Source organism: Perognathus longimembris, chromosome 19 (assembly GCF_023159225.1).
Source record: "Perognathus longimembris pacificus isolate PPM17 chromosome 19, ASM2315922v1, whole genome shotgun sequence".
NCBI lineage: Eukaryota > Metazoa > Chordata > Mammalia > Rodentia > Heteromyidae > Perognathus > Perognathus longimembris.
In genome coordinates this window covers 670,163-693,024 of record NC_063179.1, presented here as the reverse complement: position 1 = coordinate 693,024, position 22,862 = coordinate 670,163, and the positions used below count along the sequence as shown (strand labels likewise).

General features: G+C 57.4%; 1 protein-coding gene across 1 annotated transcript in view; it reads left to right on the top strand.

Moving 5' to 3' along the window:
* The first annotated feature begins 8,186 nt into the window (after positions 1 to 8,186).
* The window catches only part of Clptm1l (CLPTM1 like), a 30,064-nt gene continuing 15,388 nt past the window's right edge, over positions 8,187 to 22,862 (top strand). The window contains exons 1-15 of the mRNA XM_048368583.1: positions 8,187 to 8,409; positions 8,846 to 8,946; positions 10,844 to 11,033; positions 11,982 to 12,130; positions 12,906 to 12,984; positions 15,251 to 15,368; positions 15,657 to 15,751; positions 16,473 to 16,557; positions 17,960 to 18,063; positions 18,958 to 19,023; positions 20,829 to 20,879; positions 21,426 to 21,508; positions 21,922 to 21,956; positions 22,549 to 22,604; positions 22,705 to 22,838. Coding sequence (XP_048224540.1) covers positions 8,248 to 8,409; positions 8,846 to 8,946; positions 10,844 to 11,033; positions 11,982 to 12,130; positions 12,906 to 12,984; positions 15,251 to 15,368; positions 15,657 to 15,751; positions 16,473 to 16,557; positions 17,960 to 18,063; positions 18,958 to 19,023; positions 20,829 to 20,879; positions 21,426 to 21,508; positions 21,922 to 21,956; positions 22,549 to 22,604; positions 22,705 to 22,838 — 1,508 coding nt within the window. The 5' untranslated portion in view covers positions 8,187 to 8,247. The remainder of the gene's footprint in view (positions 8,410 to 8,845; positions 8,947 to 10,843; positions 11,034 to 11,981; positions 12,131 to 12,905; positions 12,985 to 15,250; positions 15,369 to 15,656; positions 15,752 to 16,472; positions 16,558 to 17,959; positions 18,064 to 18,957; positions 19,024 to 20,828; positions 20,880 to 21,425; positions 21,509 to 21,921; positions 21,957 to 22,548; positions 22,605 to 22,704; positions 22,839 to 22,862) is intronic.

Sequence of the window (22,862 nt, the reverse complement as noted above, 5' to 3'; positions counted from 1 at the left end):
ATGAAGAAGATGAAGTCGACGATAGATAGATAAATAGATAGATGACAGATTGACAGATGAGGTAGGTAAGGTAGGTAAGAGGAGAATTCGAATGGTGGTCCTCTCAGAGCTGCCATTACAACTGCAAATGGGTGATGATATCCAAGTGTGGCCATTTGACAAGTCACACAGTAATAAGAGTTTGGGGCCAGAATCAAGGCTCTGAATTCAAACCCCAGTAACACACACACACACACACACACACACACACACACACACACACACACACACGGGAAGCAGGACATAAGACAATGAAAGGAAGAGGGCAGCTGGGAGGAGGCTGGGAGACCTTCACCATGCCCGGAGTCTCGGTCTCGGCAGTGATAAGACACAGCCCACCTGCCCCATGGGGGCCTGGGAGGCCCCCCCTGGAGAAGGGGGGCCCACGTGGTACGGGGTCCCCCTGCCCCAGAGAGGCTGGGCAGAGGCCTGGGTGGTGCTGTGTCCCCATCCGCACCCTGCCTCGGTCTGGTCACAGAGAAGCAACTGCAAGCCTGACCAGTGCCATGAATTTTTGGCATGCTTCTCCTATCCTCACGTGTGTTGGAGGAGGCACAACCCCTGGGCCAGTGCTGATGAGGAGCAGTGTGAGGCTGGCTGCGGGTGGCAGCAGGGGACAAGAACGCAGCTTTCAGGGCCGCCTGACACCCATGTGCCGACTGTGAGCCCGGCACTGTGGTTATGTCAGGTGCCGGCTTTGGCAGAAGCTGGGTGCCAATACGCTGCGACCTTCCTGTGAGTCTGGTATCCGGCTAAGTGAATAGCCAAAAAGTAAATTAATGAAAACAGGGCCTCTGCTGTCCTCATGGCGTACAGCATGAGTGTTACGTTTGAGAGTCATTTAAGCCAGGCACTACAGGCTCACACCTGTAATCCAAGCTGCCCGGGAGGCTCAGGGCTGAGGGTTCAGGTTCACAGGAAAAGACTGGGGACTGTCCCTTAGCTTATTGCTCAAGGCTAGCACTCTACCCCTTGAGCCATCGCTCCACTTCCAGATTTTATAGTGTTCATTGGACATAAGTCTCACAGTCTTTCCCAGTGAATCTGAACCCTCAGACCTCAGTTTCCCAAGTAGCTTGGATTACAGGCACGAGCTACCAGCTCCTGATACAACTTCTTTTTTTTATTTTTTTATTAATTGAACACAAATTTTTTGACAAGGTGTTGTGCAAAAAGGGTACAGTTACATAGTAGGACAGTGTGTACATTTCTTGTGATATCTTACGTCCTGTTTTTCTATCCCTTCTCTAGGTCAGGTAGACATATATACAATATACAATGTATTTAGAACATATACAGTATTCACAGACTTGATCTCTACTGTCTCTCCGTCTCCCTTTGTTAACAGTCATATATCAGGGAGGTCATGCCCCTTTGTTTTCTGTGTTCTAGGCTTGTCTCGCTCAACATTATTTGTTCGAGTTCTGACCATTTCCCTGGGAATAACAATATTTCACCATTCCTAATTGCTATGTAGTATTCCATTGTGTATAGGTACCATATTTTTTGGATCCATTCATCTGTGGAGGGGCATCTGGGTTGTTTCCATATTTTGGCTATTGTGAATTGTGCCGCGATAAACATGGAAGTACAAATGTCTTTTTGATATCTTGGGGTTTGCTGTTTAGGATAGATGCCTAGGAGTGGTATGGCTGGGTCATAGGGTAGGTCTATATTGAGCTTTTTGAGAAACCTCCATACTGTTCTCCAAAGTGGTTGTACTAATTTGCACTCCCACCAACAATGGAGAAGGGTTCCTCTTTCCCCGCACCCTCTCCAGCATTTGTTGTTGCCTGAGTTCAGACTGATACTTCTTTATGTGTCTGTGGGCTCTAGTTTGTTATTGGATATGTATTTTGCTTTGATTTCGCCTACTCTCTGGCTTGTCTTCTGTTTCCTCTAACAGTATCTTCTGAAGAAATTTTTAATAAAGTCCAATATATTTTTTTCCTGCAGTTGTATATAAAAAGCCATCTCTATCTCCTTTTCATGTTATCTTCCAGGTGCTTTTTCTTTTTGTGTTTAGATCTCCGAGCTATTTTGAGTCAACTTGTAAAGACTTCCCAGCCCAGCCAACGGGTCTCATCAATGGAATTGACTGAGCACTTATCTGATGTGGACTTGACATTAACAGATCCAGGCTCCTCTCTGAGGTAATTATTTTAGATTTGTCATGTCTGCTGATGGTGGCCAGAGCTTGTCTCCTCAAACTCCACCCTTGAAACTCATCTGACGTCACGACACGAGTCTTTCCCTCTCCAGCTAGAGTTCAGGCTGCACTACAGTTGTTTCCCCCTTAATTCCAAGAGAGAAGCACAGTCAGCTACAGGTGAAATAGATGACAGACAGACCGGCAGATCTAAGGAGCACTAGGGACTGCACTCAGGGCCTCCAGCTTGCTAGGCAAGTGTTCATCCCTGAAGCTATACACCCCAGTCCTCGTTTCACTTTCTTTTTCGGATAGAGTACTGTACTCACTTTTTCCAGAGCTAGCTTTAGAATGGGACCCTCTAGACTTTGCTTCCCAGATGGGGGGAGCCCAGGTGGCACTGCAGGTATGGGGTGGAGGTGGGCATCCCAGTGTCACACACACACACACACACACACACACACACCGTCTGCCTGGAACCCAGCTGCTCTCAGTTGCTGCTGCTTCCTCTGGTCTCTTTGAGTACATAACACAGGAGCCTGGCACCGACCTCACGGAAGCCTGGGTATCCCTGGCACTGCTTGAGATCGGGGCTTGGGCTCAGGGACCACAGAACCATCCATGCTTGATTGCTTTCAGCCAGAAAATAGGTCCCGGGTCATATGATCCTCGCTGTGAAACACAATGCCTGGCTCCCTACCACAAACCTTTACATCATCATCTTAGTCTTCTGAAGGACGTTTAGAAGTATTACCTTCTTGAACAAACCAATTTTAAAAATAAATGTAAACACCAGCCATAAAACCGTGGCAGTTTCGGGCTGGGATGTGGCTCAGTGGCAAAGTACTTGTCTAGCAAGTACAACTGTTCTGAGTTCCATCCCCAGTACCCCCCCCCCCAAAAAAAAACCAACCTGTGGCAGTTTCACAATGAACGTACGTGTGTGTGTGTGTGTGTGTGTGTGTGTGTATACACATGCATGCGCACCAATACTGGGGCTTGAACTCAGTCTACGTGCTTCCCCTTAAACGTTCTTTTTTTTTCTTTCCTCTAAGGCTAGTGCTCTACCACCTGAGCCACATCTCTACTTCTGGCTTTTTGATGGTGAGTTAGAAATAAGAGTGGGAGTCGTGAACTCAGCCCCAGATGTCTTGCCTCAGTTTCTCGCCTGTACAATGGCATGGCCTGCACTCCTGCCCTGAGGCCATTTCTTGTTCATTTCTTGTTAGCACTGACTGAACTGATAGGAGCTGATACCAGGGTGAGTCTACGATCTGATGCTCCTCTTCGACCATACCCTGGTGGGGGGGGGGGGTCAGCTTCCCTGTGACTCAGATTCCCTGCTGCAGGAATACACATGGGTGTTCGTGTCTGCACCTGCAGCCAGCACCAGAGGACAGAGGCGTTCTCTCGGTGGCCTGGCCCTTTCCAGCCGATGGTGGCTTTTCTTGGCGCAGGGAGGGCGCTGTGCCTCATGCTAGGTCTCCAGCTGGCAGATCCAGAACTGTCATTACTGTGCTCATCAAGGGGGGCAATTACAGTGACAGCCAGAGCAATGCAGGAGCTCCGGAAAGTCAGCAGACATGGCCTCACCGAACGACTTCTCCCTGCCTGCCGGGGAGAGCGATTCCTTACGAGCTTGTTGGCTGTCAGAAGCTGCTCAGCCCCCAGGTGGCCTAGGGAAGATCATCTATCATTTGTTTGTTTTTTTTTTTTTAAATAGGTTTCTTGGGGTTAATGAAGCCCCCAGCACTGTTGTACTGCTAGCTGGCCCGGGAAGGCTGGCCCGGGAAGGCTGGCCCGGCTTCTTTGTAAGATAATAACAAGGCTGTGTTCTACTGCTAAAGCCTGCAATCTCATCAATTTTCCTCCTGCAGAACTGTACCATGGAGGGGGCAACCAGCTCCGGTGAACCCGTGGTGCCCATGCTGCCCTGCTGGCACCAGTGGACCCAAGAAACCAAGGCCTGGATGGCTGGCGGGCCACACCGGCTCCAGAGCTCACCTCACCTGCCCTCCTTATCTGATGGCAGCCCTCGGGCTAGGACACAGAGGGCAGCCTCTGTCCTGCAGCACCTGCCTGGCAAGGGCCCCGCCCCAGGCTGCGCGGAGCACATCCGAGGAATGCTGCTAAACACAACCCAATTCGGCTGCCATGCCCACCAGTCTCTAGAGCCTAAGTGGACGGGGTCGAGCCCCACCTTTCTCTCCTGGAAAGCCTACAGTGCTGCCGCGGCCAGCTGAGGCCGCCAGGTGGTTGCCAGCCCTCACGCGGGGCTGTGGACACGGCCTGGATGTCCTCTCCTGCCCACCTCCCTCTCCCCCGGCCTCAGGGACCAGTCAGGGTGGGAGGAGCCGTTCTCACCCCCGTCATGCTCTGACCACACCCCAGGCCTCACAAGGGGCCGTCTCCACCTGAGCTTCCACAGTGACCGCGCATCGCCAGCTGAGCCATTCTGAACGCAATGCACAAGGACAGGCTGCGTCTCTCGTGCTATCGCGTCTGGGCATTCCACGGACAAGTGGTCTCCTTGGCCCGCGGACCCTCATATAACAGAATTGATAGGCCTCTGAACAGCTAGCTATCTGCTGATGAGGAACCCCGCAACAAGCCTGGTGGGACTGCTAGCAACCCGTGGCTCCCTGTGGGCGTCTGGAGGGAGGCCAGGGTCAGCTCAGGAAGTTGAAGCCCGTACAGGGAACAGGGACAAACAGTTCTTGCTGCCTGAGCAGTCACGGCTACCTGACCTTGCATTGCACCCAGCTGTCCAGCCCCAGAGCACAGTCCAGCCAACTCTGAACACAGGCCTCTGGGGATTGAGTGAATCGCCACTACCATGCTGACTGTTGAAGGTAACAGAATTCAGGGAGCTCTTCTGGGGATTGTTAACAGCTTCAACATCGGATGCTTTTCAGGGGATTTCTATAAAGATTCATATTCATTTCAGTCCCTTTTCCTTCAAGCACTGCCATACGCTGTCATGGTGGAGCAGGGGCCGCCCTTGGGGATCTGACTGGACAGTACTTAGGCCCTTTCCTCCCCATGCCCGGGCTACATTGGTGCAGGCCCCACGCCAGCAGAGCAGCACCCATGGCAGAACACCTGGAGCACCCGCTCAGCTCACAGGCTCCTCTCTCTGAGAGCCATTCAGACGACAGATATGCTGTTCCACTTGCCTCAGTTGACACGAGCGGAGCCTGACCAAGGGAAAACAACCCATTTCAGTTGGGAGTCGGCCTGGAACCTGGGAGGGAGATGGGGCATCTGAGGAACAGGGGAAGAGGATGCAGTAATGCTCCCCGGCTTTGCGGCCCCCTTCTGAAGCCTGCCAACCCCCTGGGCATCGCAGCAGGAGTACATCTTTGTCTCTTGCAGACCACAAGGCCACAGCTCCATTACTGGTTAATGAGAGCAGGAAGAGTGACTGCCGAGAGGGACAGGTGCCAGACAGACTCACACGCAGGGGCCTCGGCACGTAACCACTGTGGCAGGCAAAAGCCGGACCTGCGGACGTGAGCAGGACACTCTGCAAGGAGCTCAGGAGCCAAAGGGGGCTGGGTGCACGCCAGAGCTGGGAGTCTCTACAGTTTTCTGACAGGACAGGTTTGTCAAAAGAGGGGAGGCCTGGGTCCACTTAGAGACCATTACAAGGCTGCCACAAACAGGGCAATGACTAAACCCTGTGAGAAGTCATGGGGTTGAGTATAGAGGTGGGGAGGCTCGGATAGTCCAGATGCTCCTATTCAAGACCTGACCGATGCCCCATTCCCTATCAACACCGCCCCCCTTCCCATTGGCTCAGAGAACACCAGAGCTGCTCTCAGTTCTCCCCAAGCCCCTCATGTTGCCCCTCCTAGATGTGACTATTTCTGTGTGTGCTGTGTCCTGTCTTAGGAAATGGGTTAACTGGTGCCCTTCACCGAAAGACCTCACGTGCCAGCAGTACTGGAGAACATGAACAACTACATCTACATCCCTAGACCTCCACCAATCGTTGCTCTGTGCTCTGGCAAGGACTTTGTGTGTGTGTGTAGGGGGGGACTCATGGGGCTTGAAATCTGGGCCTGGGCTCTGTCCCTGAGCTATTCAGCTCAATGAAAGCGCTCTACTACTTGAGCCACAGCACCACTTCCAGTTTTCTGGCGGTTACCTGGAGATAAGAGTCTCATGGACTTTCCTGCCTGGGCTAGCCCTGGACTGTGATCCTCAGATTTCAGTCTCCTGAGTAGCTAGGATTACAGGCTTGAGGCACTGGTGCCCAGCCTGGCAGGGCTCTGGAGAATAAACGTGCAAACCGGTAAAACATACTGGTAGCATGGGACAGAGCCCACCTCAGCCAAGGCTGGGCAGGACCCAGACTTTCACCCACAGGAGTTATTGAACAAGGCAGCAGGACTGAGGCTAAGTAAGTCTGGGGGTGGGAAACGCACAAACCACAGTGGCTCAATATTTTGCAAATCCATTCGGATGTCCAGGTCACTAAGATATACTCTGCCACTGGTATTTCTCAAAGCTGCAAAGTATCCTCAGAATCAGGAATGCTGTTCCCTTAGTCCACCCAGTGTGAGCAGTTCTCCATGTGCCCACGGGGCAAGGAGAAAGTCTCTTAAGGCCAGGCACATGGACGCTGGCGTGGTTTTTACTTATCAGTATTGTAACAAGGCCCCTAAGCTCACGCTCAGGACATGGGGGGCCTGAACTGTTAAGTCTGTGGGCTCTGTCTTTAAACTTCTGGTCTCAGAGCTTCCTGACTCAGAGGAGCTTGGAGACGGGCGTTAGATTCCCTGACTCATCCCGCCAGCTTTCTTCTGGGCTCTGGCTACCGACAGCGCCAGGGAGGCCTGACTGATCACACCGACGCGGAAGAGCGCAGCCCGGCCCCCCGGCCCCGGCCATCCCCGGCCCCCCTTCGGAGCCCAGCCCGGCCCCGACCATCCCCGGCCCCCCTTCGGAGCCCAGCCCGGCCCCGACCATCCCCCGGCCCCCTTCGGAGCCCAGCCCGGCCCCGACCACCCCCGGCCCCCTTCGGAGCCCAGCCCGGCCCCGGCCATCCCCCGGCCCCCTTCGGAGCCCAGCCCGGCCCCGACCACCCCCGGCCCCCCTTAGGAGCCCAGCCCGGCCCCGACCACCCCCGGCCCCCTTCGGAGCCCAGCCCGGCCCCGGCCATCCCCCGGCCCCCTTCGGAGCCCAGCCCGGCCCCGACCACCCCCGGCCCCCCTTAGGAGCCCAGCCCGGCCCCGACCACCCCCGGCCCCCTTCGGAGCCCAGCCCGGCCCCGACCACCCCCGGCCCCCCGAGGAGCCCAGCCCGGCCCCGGCCATCCCCCGGCCCCCCGAGGAGCCCAGCCCGGCCCCGGCCATCCCCGGCCCCCCGAGGAGCCCAGCCCGGCCCCGGCCATCCCCCGGCTCCCTTCGGAGCCCAGCCCGGCCCCGACCATCCCCCGGCCCCCCGAGGAGCCCAGCCCGGCCCCGGCCATCCCCCGGCCCCCCGAGGAGCCCAGCCCGGCCCCGGCCATCCCCCGGCCCCCCGAGGAGCCCAGCCCGGCCCCGGCCATCCCCCGGCCCCCTTCGGAGCCCAGCCCGGCCCCGACCACCCCCGGCCCCCCGAGGAGCCCAGCCCGGCCCCGACCATCCCCCGGCCCCCTTCGGAGCCCAGTTCAGCCCAGGACAACCCTCCACGCAACACCAGGTCGGCTGAGCTCAGACTGGAACCGCGCCGCCGCGAGGCATGTCGGGAGCACGGCGCGGGCCGGTGGCGTCAGCGCCGCGCCTGGAGAGCGCGTGCGCGTGCGCAGCGGCGCCGAGCCCCGTTCCCAGGAGGCCGCGCGCGCGCGCGCGTCCGCTTCCGGTGGCCGGGCGGTTGTCCGGAAGCGGCGGCCGGCGAGTCCCGCGGCGCCAGCTGGGGCGGCGGGAGCATGCGGGGCGGCGGGCGGCCCGCGCGCAGCGCGTTCGTTTCTCCCCGGCGGCGGCGGCGCGCGGCGCCTCTCGCGTGAGCCGAGGGCGGGGCGGCCCGCCGCGGGGCTCGGGCGGCGCGGCGCGGCGCGCGGGGTCCGCGGCGCCATGTGGAGCGGCCGCAGCTCCTTCACCAGCCTGGTGGTGGGCGTGTTCGTGGTGTACGTGGTGCACACCTGCTGGGTCATGTACGGCATCGTCTACACCCGCCCGTGCGCCGGCGCCACCAACTGCATCCAGCCCTACCTGGCGCGGCGGCCCAAGCTGCAGGTGAGCCCGGCCGCGTCCTCCGCGCCGCTTCCGGGCCCGGCCCGGGGCGGGGGGGGGGCGGGGAGAGGCCGGAGCGGGGCTCCTCGGGCCCCGGAGTCGCCGTCCCGTGAGAGCTGGGTGGGGCCTCCGTGTGTGCTGGCCGCTCTCACCGCTGCCGTAGCCTGGAGTCCACCCAGCCCCGCCGAGAGCTGGGGTGGGGAAACACGCCCCGGGCGCTGTCCACCCTTCACTGGGGTCGTACACCCGGGTTGTGATGGGCCCGTGGCGGCTGGAGTCTGGGCTGCCCCTGTCTTCAGGGTCACCGCCTGTAGGCCCCCTGTGTCACTTAACGTTACCTTACCAGGCTGGAGTTCTGCCTGCCCTCTGGGAGGAAGCCCTCTGTGCTATGGTGGGCTTTTGGCCCGTTCCGGTTAACTCTCGTCCCCCTCCTTTCCAGCTGAGTGTGTATACCACCACGCGGTCCAGCCTGGGCGCAGAGAACAACGTGGACTTGGTCTTGAATGTGGAAGACTTCGATGTGCAGTCTAAATTTGAAAGGTGTGAATTGGGGTCAGAGAGTCAGTGATGGTGCCTTAGGGTCAGGGTCAGCACTGTGTGCATGGTGAACTCTAGGCTGTGCCTAACAGGTGGTGACTTTCTGTCACCAGGAAGTGGATTCACCTGGTGTCTCCTAGAGTGGCGGTGTCTGATGGCACAGTGGAGCACTGCAGCCGGTGCGGGCTCCAAAGGAGAGGTGTCGTGTCCTACCTACCTAAGGTAGAAGAAAAACGTGACAAAAAAAGAGAGTTGTGTGGAAAATAGCAGTTGACACGTGATGTTAGAATAGACCAATCAGCACCCAGCTATGTAGAGGAACTTTTTATTTCTTGTTTATGTGGTACTGGGGTATTGAACCCATGCATGCTAGGCCAGCACTGGAGGAACTTTTTAAAGTTAACGTGTGCTTTAGCATTTAACATACAGGTTTAAAGTTGACATAGAATTTTTAGCTGGACACTGGTGACTCATGCCTGTAATCCTAGCTATTTAAGAGGCTGAGATCTGAGGATCATGGTTCTAAGCCAGCCAGGGCTGGAAAGCCCATAAGACTCCTATCTCCAGTTAGTCCCCAGCAAATTAGAAGTAGCGTTGTGGTTCAAAGTGGTAGACCTCAAGGATGGTGCCCAAGCCCTGAGTTCGATCGAGTCCTGTAACAACAACAACAAAAAAAGTTGACACACAATTTTAAAAAGTATTTGCTTTATGAGTCAAGATTCTACCTTTCCTCATCTACACTGCCCAGGAGGCTGCAGACCTCTAGTGAACCAGTCCCCTGGCCCAGCTGGAAGCATATTTGACTAGGACCAAGCACCACTTTGACCTCGAAATAGGGCCCAAGGAGCTGGGCAAGTTACCGTGGGTGGGAAGTGCTGGCGTCCTTCTTTATACACAGCTGTCCGCAGTTGAGCCGCACTGAGGATAGGCCGGTATTGGGTTCAGTTACTTACACAGGTGTGGATGTGGCTTTCACTGTACCAGGCCCCATGCCAGTTATTGAGGACAGCTAGTGAGTGTTTCGTTTCTGGGCCTGGAAGAACGAGAAGCTCACTGAGTGCTCCTCAAACAGGCACCTGCAGCTCTGAGTCCCGCACAGCTGTGCTCTCCACAAACACCAGCGAAAAGCCAGTTGGTATCCCCATAGGCACCTGTTTATGTGGTGGCATGAAACCTATGTTTCTCGGTGTTGAATTCTGGCTGTAAGATATGTAGAAGATGGAGGAACAAGTACTTTTATAGTTGTCCACAGGTAGAATGTGTGGGTTTTCACAGGAGCTCCAACTGTGGAGTAGAGGTGAAGAGCCAGGTACCTGGGCTGTTACCTGGAGAAGCCCTAGCTGGTGAGGCCTCCACGGTTTAACAATCAGGGTCAACCAGAAAGTTAGTCTTCGGTGGCCCGTAATCTCCCACCTCTTCTTTAAAATAGAACAGAAACCAAACACCCACCTGCATAAGTATTTCTGCACTTTTTCATAGTGCCAGAGAAGCATTGATAGTATACATAGGTGATTGCAGAGTTGTGCCAGGGTCTCGATTCTGGTACTGAAACTTTGAGTTGGATTATTTACTGTGCTGTAGAAATCAGCTGTCTCTTGGCAAGCCATTTGTACGTGACCTCTATAGTGAGTTATTGTCCTCTTTTCTCTCTAAACCTTGCAAAATTGAGGCAAAGAGTACTGGCTTGTTCACTATTACAGCTGCTCATGATTTAAAAAATGCTCAGGACATGTCTGTTCGGGGCTCAGTAAAGTCATGGGCAAGTGGGTTTCGTTTCTAGTAGTTCTGTGCTAAAGTTAGATGATGTGAAACAGCATTATCTGAAGAGGTTGGAGTAGCCTCTGCCTGTGCATAAATATAGAATTAAAGTAACACGTACATTTGGAATGATTGTTTTCAGGACAGTTAATGTTTCTGTACCAAAGAAAACAAGGAACAATGGGACGCTGTATGCCTATATTTTCCTGCATCACGCTGGGGTTCTGCCATGGCATGATGGGAAGCAAGTGCACCTGGTCAGTCCTCTTACTACCTACATGATCCCTAAACCGGAAGAGATCAACCTACTCACGGGGGAGTCTGCTGCGCAGGTGAGGGTCTGCGCCCGTGGCCTGATGTCCAGTTTCCACTGTCCACTCCGTTTGCACGTGCAAACATTTATTCTAAGTTTATGATTCAACGTTGTAGAGAAGGTACAGGTCCTAGACATATAGAACGTTAAGTGTGCAAAGGAAAGTTAGAAATCAGGAAAGTGTCACTCATGAGGACGTTTGATGAACTCTGATGTCTGGTTCTGTTGAATAGAAGGTGAAGTAAATTGCAAAACAAGATGGCAGCTCTGCACAAAGCAGATTTTAAAAATCCTCTCCAACCTGCTCCCTCCTGTTGTGTCTCCTTGGGAGCAGCCCTCATAAAGATGGTGCGCCCCCCCCCCCCCCCCCGTGTATTGAGGGGTAATGAGTAACAGGTGTGGAGAGGGTCTTCTGGGATGTAGCAGTCACAGTAAATGCACGTTGTTGGCTCTGATAACCGCATCCAGTGAAAGTTGTTACAGGGGAGCTATTGTCAGGAAGGAGATAAGATGGTACTGCTTCCTAAAGTGTCAGCTGGTTTTAAGATGAAGTATGATTATCTAGCTGCTGTGTTCCCACTACATTTTTATCTAGAATATGCCCGATCCTAGGCGTGCATCCTTTCCCAGGCACATCTGATTGCAGTGTCTGTCAGTCTCCCCCCAACCTGCAGGGCTGTTAGCTCCTGACTGGTGCCATCTGCCCCCGCCCCCCGGTTCTGGTCTCCACCCCTCAAGATCACAGGAGTGGGGGTGCTTAGCCTGAGAGCCCTAAAAGTGGAATCAGTGAGACCCTGACCCTATGGCCTGTAGGAAACAGGCCACCCAGGGTCCCCATGGCTCCACTAGACATTTCTCCCCATTGTATCTGGCTGTGCACTCAAAGAGAGCCACTGACTGCTCTGCTTCCTGGTCCTACCCACCCGCTGTTTTCTACTTCAGTGTGGCCTCTACTTCTCGTTTATAGCAGCAAATCGAAGCAGAGAAGAAGCCATCAAATGCCCTGGATGAGCCTGTCTCTCACTGGAGACCCAGGCTGACCCTGAATGTGATGGTGGAGGACTTTGTCTTCGATGGGTCCTCATTGCCTGCTGATGTGCACCGGTACATGAAGATGTATGTGTCAGATGGGGGCTGGGGAGGACACCCACGCTGGTGTCCAGCCACTGAGTAGAATGGAGTCTCACAGATTGTATGCACAGGCTAGCCTCAAACCACAGTCCCCCAGTCTCTCTCTCCCAGACCTGAGCCACTACTCCCAGTCTAAGTTTTATTTTTAGATAGGTTATTATGCACATGGCCCAGAGCATGAGAGATAGGGAATATACTCATAAAAATCCCAGATATCAAGCCAGGTGATGGTGGCTCACGCCTGTAATCCTAGCTACTCAGGAGGCTGAGATCTGAGGATCGCAGTTCAAAGCCAGCTTGGGCAGAAAGGTTCCTATGAGACTTTTATCTATAACTAAACACTCAAAAGCCAGAAGTAGAGCCGTGGCTCAAAGTTGTAGCACACTAGCCTTGAGCAGAAGAGCTCAGGAACAGTGCCTAGGCCCCAAGTTCAAGCTTCACAACTGCCAAAAAAAATAAAAATAAAACCCCAGCTCTGTCTCCAGTCTCTGTCCTGCAGCCTCAGTGGCTGGGGTCTGCGGCACAGGGTTTGATCACCGCTGTCCCTTTGCCCTGCTCTTGGTGTTTCGATGGCCTCCGGCTCTCCCTTTGCCCTGCTCTCGGTGTTTAGATGGCCCCTGGCTCCCATAATCTGCTGTGGACCACCGTGCTTGTCACATAGTCGCAGCGCCCTCTGCTTGGGGGGGCGGGGGGCGTGTTCTGGGAGTAGGTAGCACTGCGGAGACCTGGTTCCTGAGGACCTTGTGCTTTTCCACTCCAGGATCCAGCTGGGTAAGACGGTGCATTACCTTCCCATCCTGTTCATTGACCAGCTGAGCAACCGGGTGAAGGACTTGATGGTGAGCCCTGCTCTCTTCCAGCTTGTTCTGGATCGCAGTCGGCTGCCTCGGTGAGGTGGTGAGGTGGGGCCTCCTGCGGGGCAGGTCTGCTCCATCTAGACAGAGGTTATAGATGAGTTTGTCTCTGGACCTTAGCCCAGCTTTCACCCATGGTGGGTGTACACACACACACACAGCCCCGTCAGGTGTGTGGGCTCCTGTGATTGTGTCTGCCTTGCTGCTGGCTGTGTTCCGGGTGCTCAAACCCCCTTTTCCTGGTGTAGGACTCTGGGAGGTGGCATGCCACGCACTCAGCTGGCAGGCACGCGAAGCCCGCGTTGCTGCATCACTTGAGGGCACCTGGGCAGTCTCAAGTCCCAGCACCCATCCTGCAGTGAGCCTCAGGGCCCAGCCCGCGGGAGCTGCAGCTCTTCTCAGCATGCCCACGGCCAGGGTGCCTGTGGCTCTGGTGCCCTCGTTATAGGCAGTGTGAGCACTCTTCTAGGGACACGTGGAGCTGTCTTGAGTAGAAGAGCGATGGCCAACCTTTGACTGGGAAAGGAAATACAAATCAATATTTGACGTCCTCTGCGCTGCGCGAGGCACTGGACCGGCCACTTCACGGACGTGGCGCTGGGTGCCACCAGGCAGTGTCGCCACCCTTGCGTCACAGCTGAGGTTACTTGGTGTAGGATGGGGGTCTCTGGCCCCGGGGTATATGTGAGCAGAGTGTGTCAGTGAATGCCTCGGCCTCTTCTCACAGAGAAGACTGGCTGTTGTTTGTGACTCAGCCTGGGTTTCCCCCCTCTGAGACTCCCGTGTCCCGAGTGGGCCTTTTCCCATCACACAGATCCGAAGGCTGAGGTTTGAGAACAGGAGACTTGGTGTGACGCGTAGCTGTCTGCCTGCCAGGCACCCGCCTGCACTCTGGCTTGGTGTGGGATGTTACTAGGCTGTGTGGATAGCACTTTGCCAGAACCCCCAGGGACCCTAATGCAGGTCCTCCACTTTCCTGAGGTGCCGCCTGTACTTGTCTGATGTGTAGACCGGAGCAGGGCAATCGTGTGCCAGCGAGCAGGTGGTCTTCCAGCCCTTACTCTCCTCCCTGGGCTCCTTTTCAAGGTGCAATGTGGTTCATTTGTCATCTTTATAAGCCGCAAGGGTTCCCGTGGTCACGTTGCAAGGCCCAGAGGTGCCGGCTCTTCATAGGCACTTGAGAACAGTGGGTGCGTGTCCACAGGTCTGTCCACAGGTCTGTCCAGGAAGGGGCCCTAGGGCTGCGTCTGCGGAGTCCCGAGTCCCTGTGACCCCTTGTGTTGGGATAGCCAGAGGCTGTGTGACATGGGGAGTGTCTTGCTCACACACAGGCCTGGGCCGCGGGCAGCCCACTTCCTCAGGCCACTGCTGTGTGACTTCTGGGGAGCAGCCACCTGAGGGGTCCCAGAGGTCCGTCCACTTGCCACAGGCCTCTGCACTGGGTGGGGCCCCAGGCCTGGTACCCACCTGACTGGCATCTTTTAGACTGCCAGCTCCCCCTTGCCCAGCGCACCCTGGCCCAGCAGAAGCCATCACGGGAGGGCGGGTGTGGGTCCCAGGCATGTGCTGGGGTGGGTGGTGCTCACCGTGCAGTCCACCTGGAACGGGGCACTCGGGGCCTTGTTCTTCGCCACCAGCATGGTCGTGACCTTTTGTGCCATGGGCGCGGGCTCCACTTCCTGGGGTAATGGCCCTCTGTGGCCGTGCTCTGTGGTCAGCACGCTCCTCACACAGTCTCCGTCCCTTTGAGGATAGGTGAACCTGGCAGGTTCCTGGCGGTGGTGGTGGTGCGCTTTGTCCCCAGAGCACAGGGCTCCTGAGCTTGGAGCGGCATGGCGCATGTTGGGATCCATGGGTGCTGCCCCGGTGGATGAGCTCACCTCAGAGGTCCAGGAAGGGAGCTGTGGGTTGGGGTCGTGAAGAGGTGGGCAGGGCTCTGGAGTCAGGAGAGCTGTGAGTGGCGGGTTCCACAGCGCCCCGCCCAGCCCTGCCCACCCGACATCCCGTGGGAAAGCTCAGGCAGGACAAGAGACCAACCCTGGAGCAGATCCCACAGACTCGCCTAGGGCCACCGGATGTGGCAGGGTTCTCGTGGGTCTTGGCCATGGCTGTCCGGGGACAGGAGCAAGCAGGGACTCGGCCACGGCATTGAGGACCGTGTACATGGCTGCGGGCTGCTCCTGAGAGCCCCGTGGCTGGGCGGTGGTCCTTGGCAGTGGTGGTCCCTCACCTGTGGTCTGCTTGGTGGCAGGTTATCAACCGCTCCACCACCGAGCTGCCACTCACCGTGTGCTACGACAAGATCTCCCTGGGGCGGCTGCGCTTCTGGATCCACATGCAGGACGCCGTGTACTCCCTGCAGCAGTTTGGTGGGTGTCCTGGGCGGGATGGGCTCTCCACGGACGAGAGCCACGCGTGGCTCCTTCTGTTTATGAGCAGCCCCACACCTCCTTGCTTGTGGGGTCTCCACTTACCTCCTTGAAAATGACCTGTGGATTGTTAGAAAATTGGCTAGATTCAGAAGTGATGCTTACAGTGCCACGTTTTCAGTCAGGGGAACTTTCACTGCTGCCAAACTTTAAGTTTTCTGCAGTCAGAGGTAACTTGGTTATGAAGGCTCATCTTGATTGGGTTGCATGTCTTTATTTTCCTTGAAGGGTTTTCAGAAAAAGATGCTGATGAAGTGAAGGGGATTTTTGTAGACACCAACTTGTACTTCCTCGCACTGACCTTCTTTGTGGCCGCGTTTCACGTGAGTTCTTGGGGGGAATCGCCACGGGCGCGGGGGCGGCTCCTTGGCCCTGGCGCTCTGTTTGACCTCAGAGCAGCACTCTGCCATCCAGGAACTCCCCTGGGACCAAGGCATTGTGGTGGCTGCTTTGGAGGGAGAGGTTCTGCAGTACTTTGTGCCCACCACCGAGTTCAACTTTGCAGCGCAGTCATTTTGTTAGTTGGAGTTTGTATGCTGTTAATTTGAGAAGGCATTTCCGCACGCAGTGTGCCTTGTGCCCAGAACCCGGAGCTCTGGCGCGCCATCCGTGTGGCCGAATCCTGGGTGCAGTGGGGGTGCAGGGTGCAGCTACGGGGCGGGGTGGAACTTCTGGGCACCCGAAACCAGGTGGAGAAGCCCTAAACCGCCTCTTGGCAGAAGGAAGTTCAGTGCTCACAGGATGAGGCCTGGGGCGTGTGCACAGTGCAGAGCAGGGCCTTGTTCCCGAAGAAAGGTAGCCCGAGGGGGGAGGGGTCGCGGGGCAGCCGAGCATCCTGTGTCCCCGTCACTTTCCCTGGGGTGGGGGTCAAAGGTGCATGTCTGAAGGCTAAGCTCCTCTCCCCAGGTTCCACAGCTCTGGCTCGCAGAGCCGGCACAGGAGTGGGTTCGGTGGGATATCTGGCCAAATCCAGACCCATCTCAAAGGCAGGCTTGCCAGGTGGGCATGAGTGACGAGCGTGACTGCCCTGTCTGTTCTTTGCAGCTTCTTTTTGACTTCTTGGCATTTAAAAATGACATCAGTTTCTGGAAGAAGAAGAAGAGCATGATTGGCATGTCCACCAAAGCAGGTAGGCCCAGGGGTGGCTCGCCCACCTTAGTCCTGAGGCTGTCCATGAGGCCGCAGCCTTTACACCTGCATGTGTGGAGCCTGCGCTCGCTCCGGGATCTGCCAGAGACCGCGTTGATTTGGAGTGTGGATAGAGTCAGATACCCCACATGCCCTCTCTACCTCCCGCCTCCCAGAAAGGGTGCTGTCTCTATAGCCTGGAAGGTTCTAGGCAGGGCTGGTGAGGGAACTGTGTGAGCGTCCTCCCTCCACTTGTCTGTGAGGAGCTGGCATTGGCCTCCAGAGTCAGATTCAAATGAGATAGCTTTTTGTTTTTTTGGTCAGTCCTGGGGCTTGAACTCAGGGACTGGGCACTGTCCCTGAGCTCTTTTTGCTCAAGGCTAACACTCTACCACTTCAAGCCACAGCTCCACTTCCGGTTTTCTGGTGGTCAGTTGAAGATGAGTCTCATGGCCTTTGCAGGCTGGCTTTGAACTGTGATCCTCAGATCTCAGCCTCTTGAGTGGTTAAGGTTACAGGTGTAAGCCCCCAGCATCCACATTGAGGATAGTTCTTTCCCTCACATAAAGACAAACCCTGGGTAGCCCCTAGGTGTCGCCAGCATCCTGGGAGAATAGGGAGAGCCCCCTGCTTGCACTGGGGGGGGTGGTGGTGAGGGGGGGTGGGGAACCTGAAGCACTGACCAGGGTGTGTCTGCAGTCCTCTGGGTTTCCAGATGCTCACAGAGAGCAGGGCAAACTCGGGTGGTTTTCAGTGTACATCCTGAGAAGGAAAGAAGAATGCAGCTTTATGTAAACCAGACTTTGATCACAGAGTAGTATAGCACAGGAGGTGTAAAGGAGGGAAGAAAGAGGGCTGGGGATATGGCCTAGTGGCAAGAGTGCCTGCCTCATATACATGAGGCCCTGGGTTCGATTCCCCAGCGCCACATATACAGAAAATGGCCAGAAGTGGCGCTGTGGCTCAAATGGCAGAGTGCTAGCCTTGAGCAAAAGGAAGCCAGGGACAGTGCTCAGGCCCTGAGTTCAAGGCCCAGGACTGGCAAAAAAAAAAAAAAAAAAAGGAGGGAAGAAAGAGGGCCACCAGTTCTGAGGAGAATAATGCCACACTGCACCCTGGCGTGCTCAAAGGAGTGTTGCTGCCGCCCCGAAACCCTGCCTGGCTGACACTCTGCTAGCTCTTCCCTTCCGGGGCCTTCAGAGAGCTCTCCAGAGCTGTGTGGTTGTCCACTATTGCCCCGTGGTGCTGAGGGTAGAGCCCGGGGCTTGTCCCACCAAGCACGGACCCGTGAGCTCCGTCTTGCTTGGCCCTCCTTCACATGGGAGGTTGGGAGCAGGTGGGGGATGGAGACCCACGTGCACAGAGGGGTTGTGTCATCTCTCACCTTGCCCGCCTTCCCCCAGTGCTCTGGCGCTGTTTCAGCACAGTGGTCATCTTCCTGTTCCTGCTGGATGAGCAGACGAGCCTGCTTGTGCTGATCCCTGCAGGTGTTGGGGCCGCCATCGAGGTGAGTCCTAGGCACCACCCTAGCCTGGGCGGATGGTACCCCCATGTTGGTGGGCTGCTCTGTGAGGGGCTGCTCACCTGTCCTGAGGAATCGGGGTGCTCAGACGCACCGGCGTGGAGAGGCGGCACACGTGCGGAAAGCGTTCCCGTGGCAGGCCTGTGGGGGCAATGTCCTCTCATGACAAACTTGTGGAGGCCGCGTCCATCCGGCAGAACTCATGCCAATGCTTCCTAAGTTGCAATGAGCAACACAGCCACGGGCGGGCAGTGTGGCCTATGGGGAGCTTGTGTTTGGCTAGGATTTGAGTCACAGAGGCAGTGAGTGACTCAAGCCACTTGGCCCTAGCCTTGGCGGCTAAGCCTGGAAGGAGGGCACTGGGCTGGGGCAGGCCCAGGGATCCTCTGCCTTGGTTCTGGTGGTACCTATTGCAGGCCCTAGCCCATGGGGCTGCTGGTGTCTGCTGCGGTGTGGGAATCGGTGACACGGGGGCACTTGGGGTGACCCTTAGCTCATAGTGGTCATGGGAAACTCCTGTGGTGTGGCTGGCCTGATTGCAGTAAGCTGCGGTGGAAACATCTAGGCGGGAGTGCATGCAGAGGGGCCAGGGCCGGGCTCCAGGCCCTCAGGGATCTGGGAAAGGGGCTGGGTCTGTCTGGGTGCTGCTCGCCGCTGCTGTGTGGGCACAGGAGTGGCAGTGGCACCTGGTGGGTGGCGCCTGTGGGCGGGAACCACACCTGTGTGGCCTGTAGTGTGGCGGCTGTCAGGCAGAGGAAGACGGTGGGTGGGTGGGCAGGGTTCTCGGGCTGGACAGCACGTGCATGGGCGCCTCCTGGGCAGCGGGTGCTCCCTGGCCTCTTGGAGTCCTCAGTGGACAGCTTCCCCTTGTTTGCTCAGCTCTGGAAAGTGAAGAAGGCGCTGAAGATGACAGTGACCTGGAGGGGCCTGAGGCCACGGTTCCAGGTGAGCTCTTCAGTGAGCAGCTCCCCCCCCCCCCCGCCAGACCTGCCCTCCCTCCCCACCCCTGCCAGACCCTCTGTCCCTCTGCGCTCCCTCCCCACCCCTGCCAGACCCGCTGTCCCTCTGCCCTCCCTCCCCACCCCTGCCAGACCCGCTGTTCCTCTGCTCTCCCTCCCCACCCCTGCCAGACCTGCTGTCCCTCTGCCCTCCCTCCCCACCCCTGCCAGACCCGCTGTTCCTCTGCTCTCCCTCCCCACCCCTGCCAGACCCGCTGTCCCTCTGCCCTCCCTCCCCACCCCTGCCAGACCCGCTGTTCCTCTGCCCTCCCTCCCCACCCCTGCCAGACCTGCTCTCCCTCCCCACCCCTGCCAGACCCGCTGTCCCTCTGCGCTCCCTCCCCACCCCTGCCAGACCCGCTGTCCCTCTGCGCTCCCTCCCCCCCCGCCAGACCTGCCCTCCCTCCCCACCCCTGCCAGACCTGCTGTTCCTCTGCCCTCCCTCCCCACCCCTGCCAGACCCGCTTTTCCTCTGCTCTCCCTCCCCACCCCTGCCAGACCTGCTGTCCCTCTGCCCTCCCTCCCCACCCCTGCCAGACCCGCTGTCCCTCTGCCCTCCCTCCCCACCCCTGCCAGACCCGCTGTTCCTCTGCTCTCCCTCCCCACCCCTGCCAGACCTGCTGTCCCTCTGCCCTCCCTCCCCACCCCTGCCAGACCCGCTGTTCCTCTGCTCTCCCTCCCCACCCCTGCCAGACCTGCTGTCCCTCTGCGCTCCCTCCCCACCCCTGCCAGAGCCCCGTGCCTGTGTGCTCCCTCCCCACTCCTGCCCAGACCTGCTCTCCCTCCCCCCTCTGCCAGACCCCCTGTCCCTCTACGCTCCCTCCCCACCCCTGCCAGACCCCCTGTCCCTTTGCGCTCCCTCCCCACCCCTGCCAGACACACTCCCCTCTGCTTTCTCTCTCCACCTCTGCTTGTTCCCAGTCTGTTCATCCTCGCTAGGCTGCCTCTATTCTTTTTTTTGGGGGGGGGGGCAGGGCGTGAACTCAGGGCCTGTGTGCTATCTTTGAACTTCCTTGCTCAAGTCTAGCACTGTTATCACTTGATCCATAACTCTACTAGACTTTGGGTGGTTAATTGGAGATAAGAGTCTCCTCAGGTCCCAGCCTCTCCTGAGTAGCTAGGATTACCGGTGGGAGCCACTGGTGCCCAGCCAACCTTTGTCTTTCTTAGTTGTGCCCATTGGCATCCAACTTTCCAAGGCGGGGGGCCATCATCCTTTCCTGGCGAGGCTGACGTTGGCACTGTGATTGGTTGTCAGTTCTTTATTCGGTCGGGCAACCAAATGGTGACCTTAGAATTAGAGAGCTGTGGCTCCAGGCCTAAAGCAGCCTCGGGGAAGGACGGTGCCCGGTTCAGCATTCACACGGGGCTCAGCTCACCACCCGTGCTGCTGAGAGACGCAGGCTGGGTGCTGGAGAGTCATCTGCGGGGGGGGGGGGGGGCGGGGGGGGGACGGGGGGCAGGGGCTAAAGTTCGTGGTAGACCTTTCCTGAGCTTCCCTCGGGTGGGTGTCACCCCTCTTCCGGCCGACCTGGCCCCTGGCCACCCGTGAGGGAGCTCGAGGCCCTAGCCGGCCCCTCCTCCTGGTGCAGGCCCGGGGCAGCGCGAGGCTGGAGAGGGGCGTCTGGGTCAGGGTCTGGGCCTGGTGGGACTCAGTGTGGCGCTGGCTGGGCGGTGGACATGACACCTCTCACTGCCCAGCCCCGTGCTGAGATCCAAGCCTCCTGACCGGTGCCTGTGATCTCACAACAGTTCGGCACCTACAGCGAGTGTGAGAGGAAGACAGAGGAGTACGACACCCAGGTGAGCCGCTCTGTCGTCATTCCCCGGGAGGGTGACGGGCCAGCCTGAGTGGGGTCCCCGAGGCTGACCGCAGACCTCGGTCTCAGCCCAGGCGGGCCTGTGGCAAAGGTCTGCGTGGGTTGGATTTGAGAGGCCATTTCCACGTGGGTGGATTTCGGTTTTTGGTTTGAGGCCGTCCGTTCCATTTGAATTTTAATGAAATTATAACAGAGCTCGAATCAGCATAAACGCAAGATCCTGTGATCTCACCATAATCCTTGGGCCTCGGCAGTTTTCTTCCTCTCCTGCTGATTGGCCTGCCGCATCCTGCTGTCTTTGATGAGTCAGGATCACCCAGTACCTGTGGTTTGCATGCCAGTTTGCTTGGGGTTCCGGCAAACACACCATGACATGCGGCCACCATTGCCACAGCAGCCGGCCGTGTCACTACCCTCAATGTAGCAGACGTCCCGTGCTGCTGCTTGATTCCATTGTCACACACCACTCACGACGTATCTGCTGAGATGCTTGGTGCGCCCAACTGGCAATGATCTCTGTCCTCTGCAGGCCATGAAGTACCTGTCTTACCTCCTGTACCCTCTCTGTATTGGGGGAGCCATCTACTCGCTGCTGAACATCAAATATAAGAGGTGGGCGATGCAGTATTTGTGACTTGGGTGGATGGGTTGCGTCAACTGCCAGGTGCTGCCGACTTAGGCAGGCCGCAGGTCAGGCTCTGCTTGCCTTGCTGCCGAACCAGTCGGCACTGTCCTTCCATCTCTTCTGGGGTGTGTCTGGCAAGGCCCCAGAAAGGAGCCAGGGTCAGGGCTTGGCCTGTGTCCGCCCTGCTCTGTGCTGCCCCAGAAAGACACTGCTGGACGCAGGGCCTTCCATAGCTGCCCAGCTGCCCTACAAGGGCCGGGGGTTATGAGAAGGTTGGCTTTGTTTGTTTTTATGTTCATGAAATAGCATTTTTTTGGTCAAGACATTCAGTGGTGGGACACATCGGGCCTCTGTGAAGGGCACAGCGTCCCTTCTGAACGGCACGATTCCTTTCTTTCAGTTGGTATTCGTGGCTTATCAACAGCTTCGTGAATGGTGAGTCCATGGTTGTACTCATGACAGAGGCCCCCTTTCCTGCTCCTGGCGCCCAGGGTGGTCAGCACCTATCACCTGAGTTAAAGTGAGCAAGTTGAGTCCCCCAGACTTGGTGGCTCAAGCAGCTAGTCTGTTTCCCTCCCCCAAAGCAGGCAACTGCAGTGTTCAGGCCCTCTCTAAACATCTAATTGCTTAGAACTGCCCAGAATTCCAGACTCTGAGTGGAGCTCGCCACGCTGTGTGGCAGGCCAGGCAGCTCGCCAGTGCCTCTGTACTGCGTGTGCCTGTCCTGTGTCTGCCATCCTGCCCAGGCCAGCCCCAGCCTTGCTCTTTCTTGGCCCATGGGAGGTGAGGTCTGGCTGCAGACAGTTGTGCACACCCCCTGGGTCTGACTCCACCTCCGTGTCCTCCCACGGAGGCCTCCTGTGCCCCCCAGTGCCCAGCCCCTGCTCAGTGCCCCAGGCAGGAGCTCACAGCGGGCACGCTTGGCCAGCTGAGCCGGGGTGCAGCCGGCGGCAGGCGGCGGCCCTGGCCAGGGCGTGCGCGGCAGGCCCCAAGCTGCTGCGCTCGTTCACGAGGTCTCTCCTCGCAGGTGTCTATGCGTTCGGCTTCCTCTTCATGCTGCCCCAGCTCTTTGTCAACTACAAGGTAGGTCCACACGGTGTCAGCTACAAGGTAGGACCCCATGGCTTGCCTCGGCGGGCCCCTGCTCACCCCAGCTCACCTCTGCCCCCTCTCCTTGTCTCAGATGAAGTCGGTGGCTCACCTGCCCTGGAAGGCCTTCACCTACAAGGTAGGCCCGCCTCCCACGGGGGGTGGCAGGGAGCCCCTTCAGCCCTCAGTGCTTGTGGCCCCATTCTTTTTGTTGGAAAAGAGCCATAGGTGGAGCAGTGCCCCCCCCCCCCC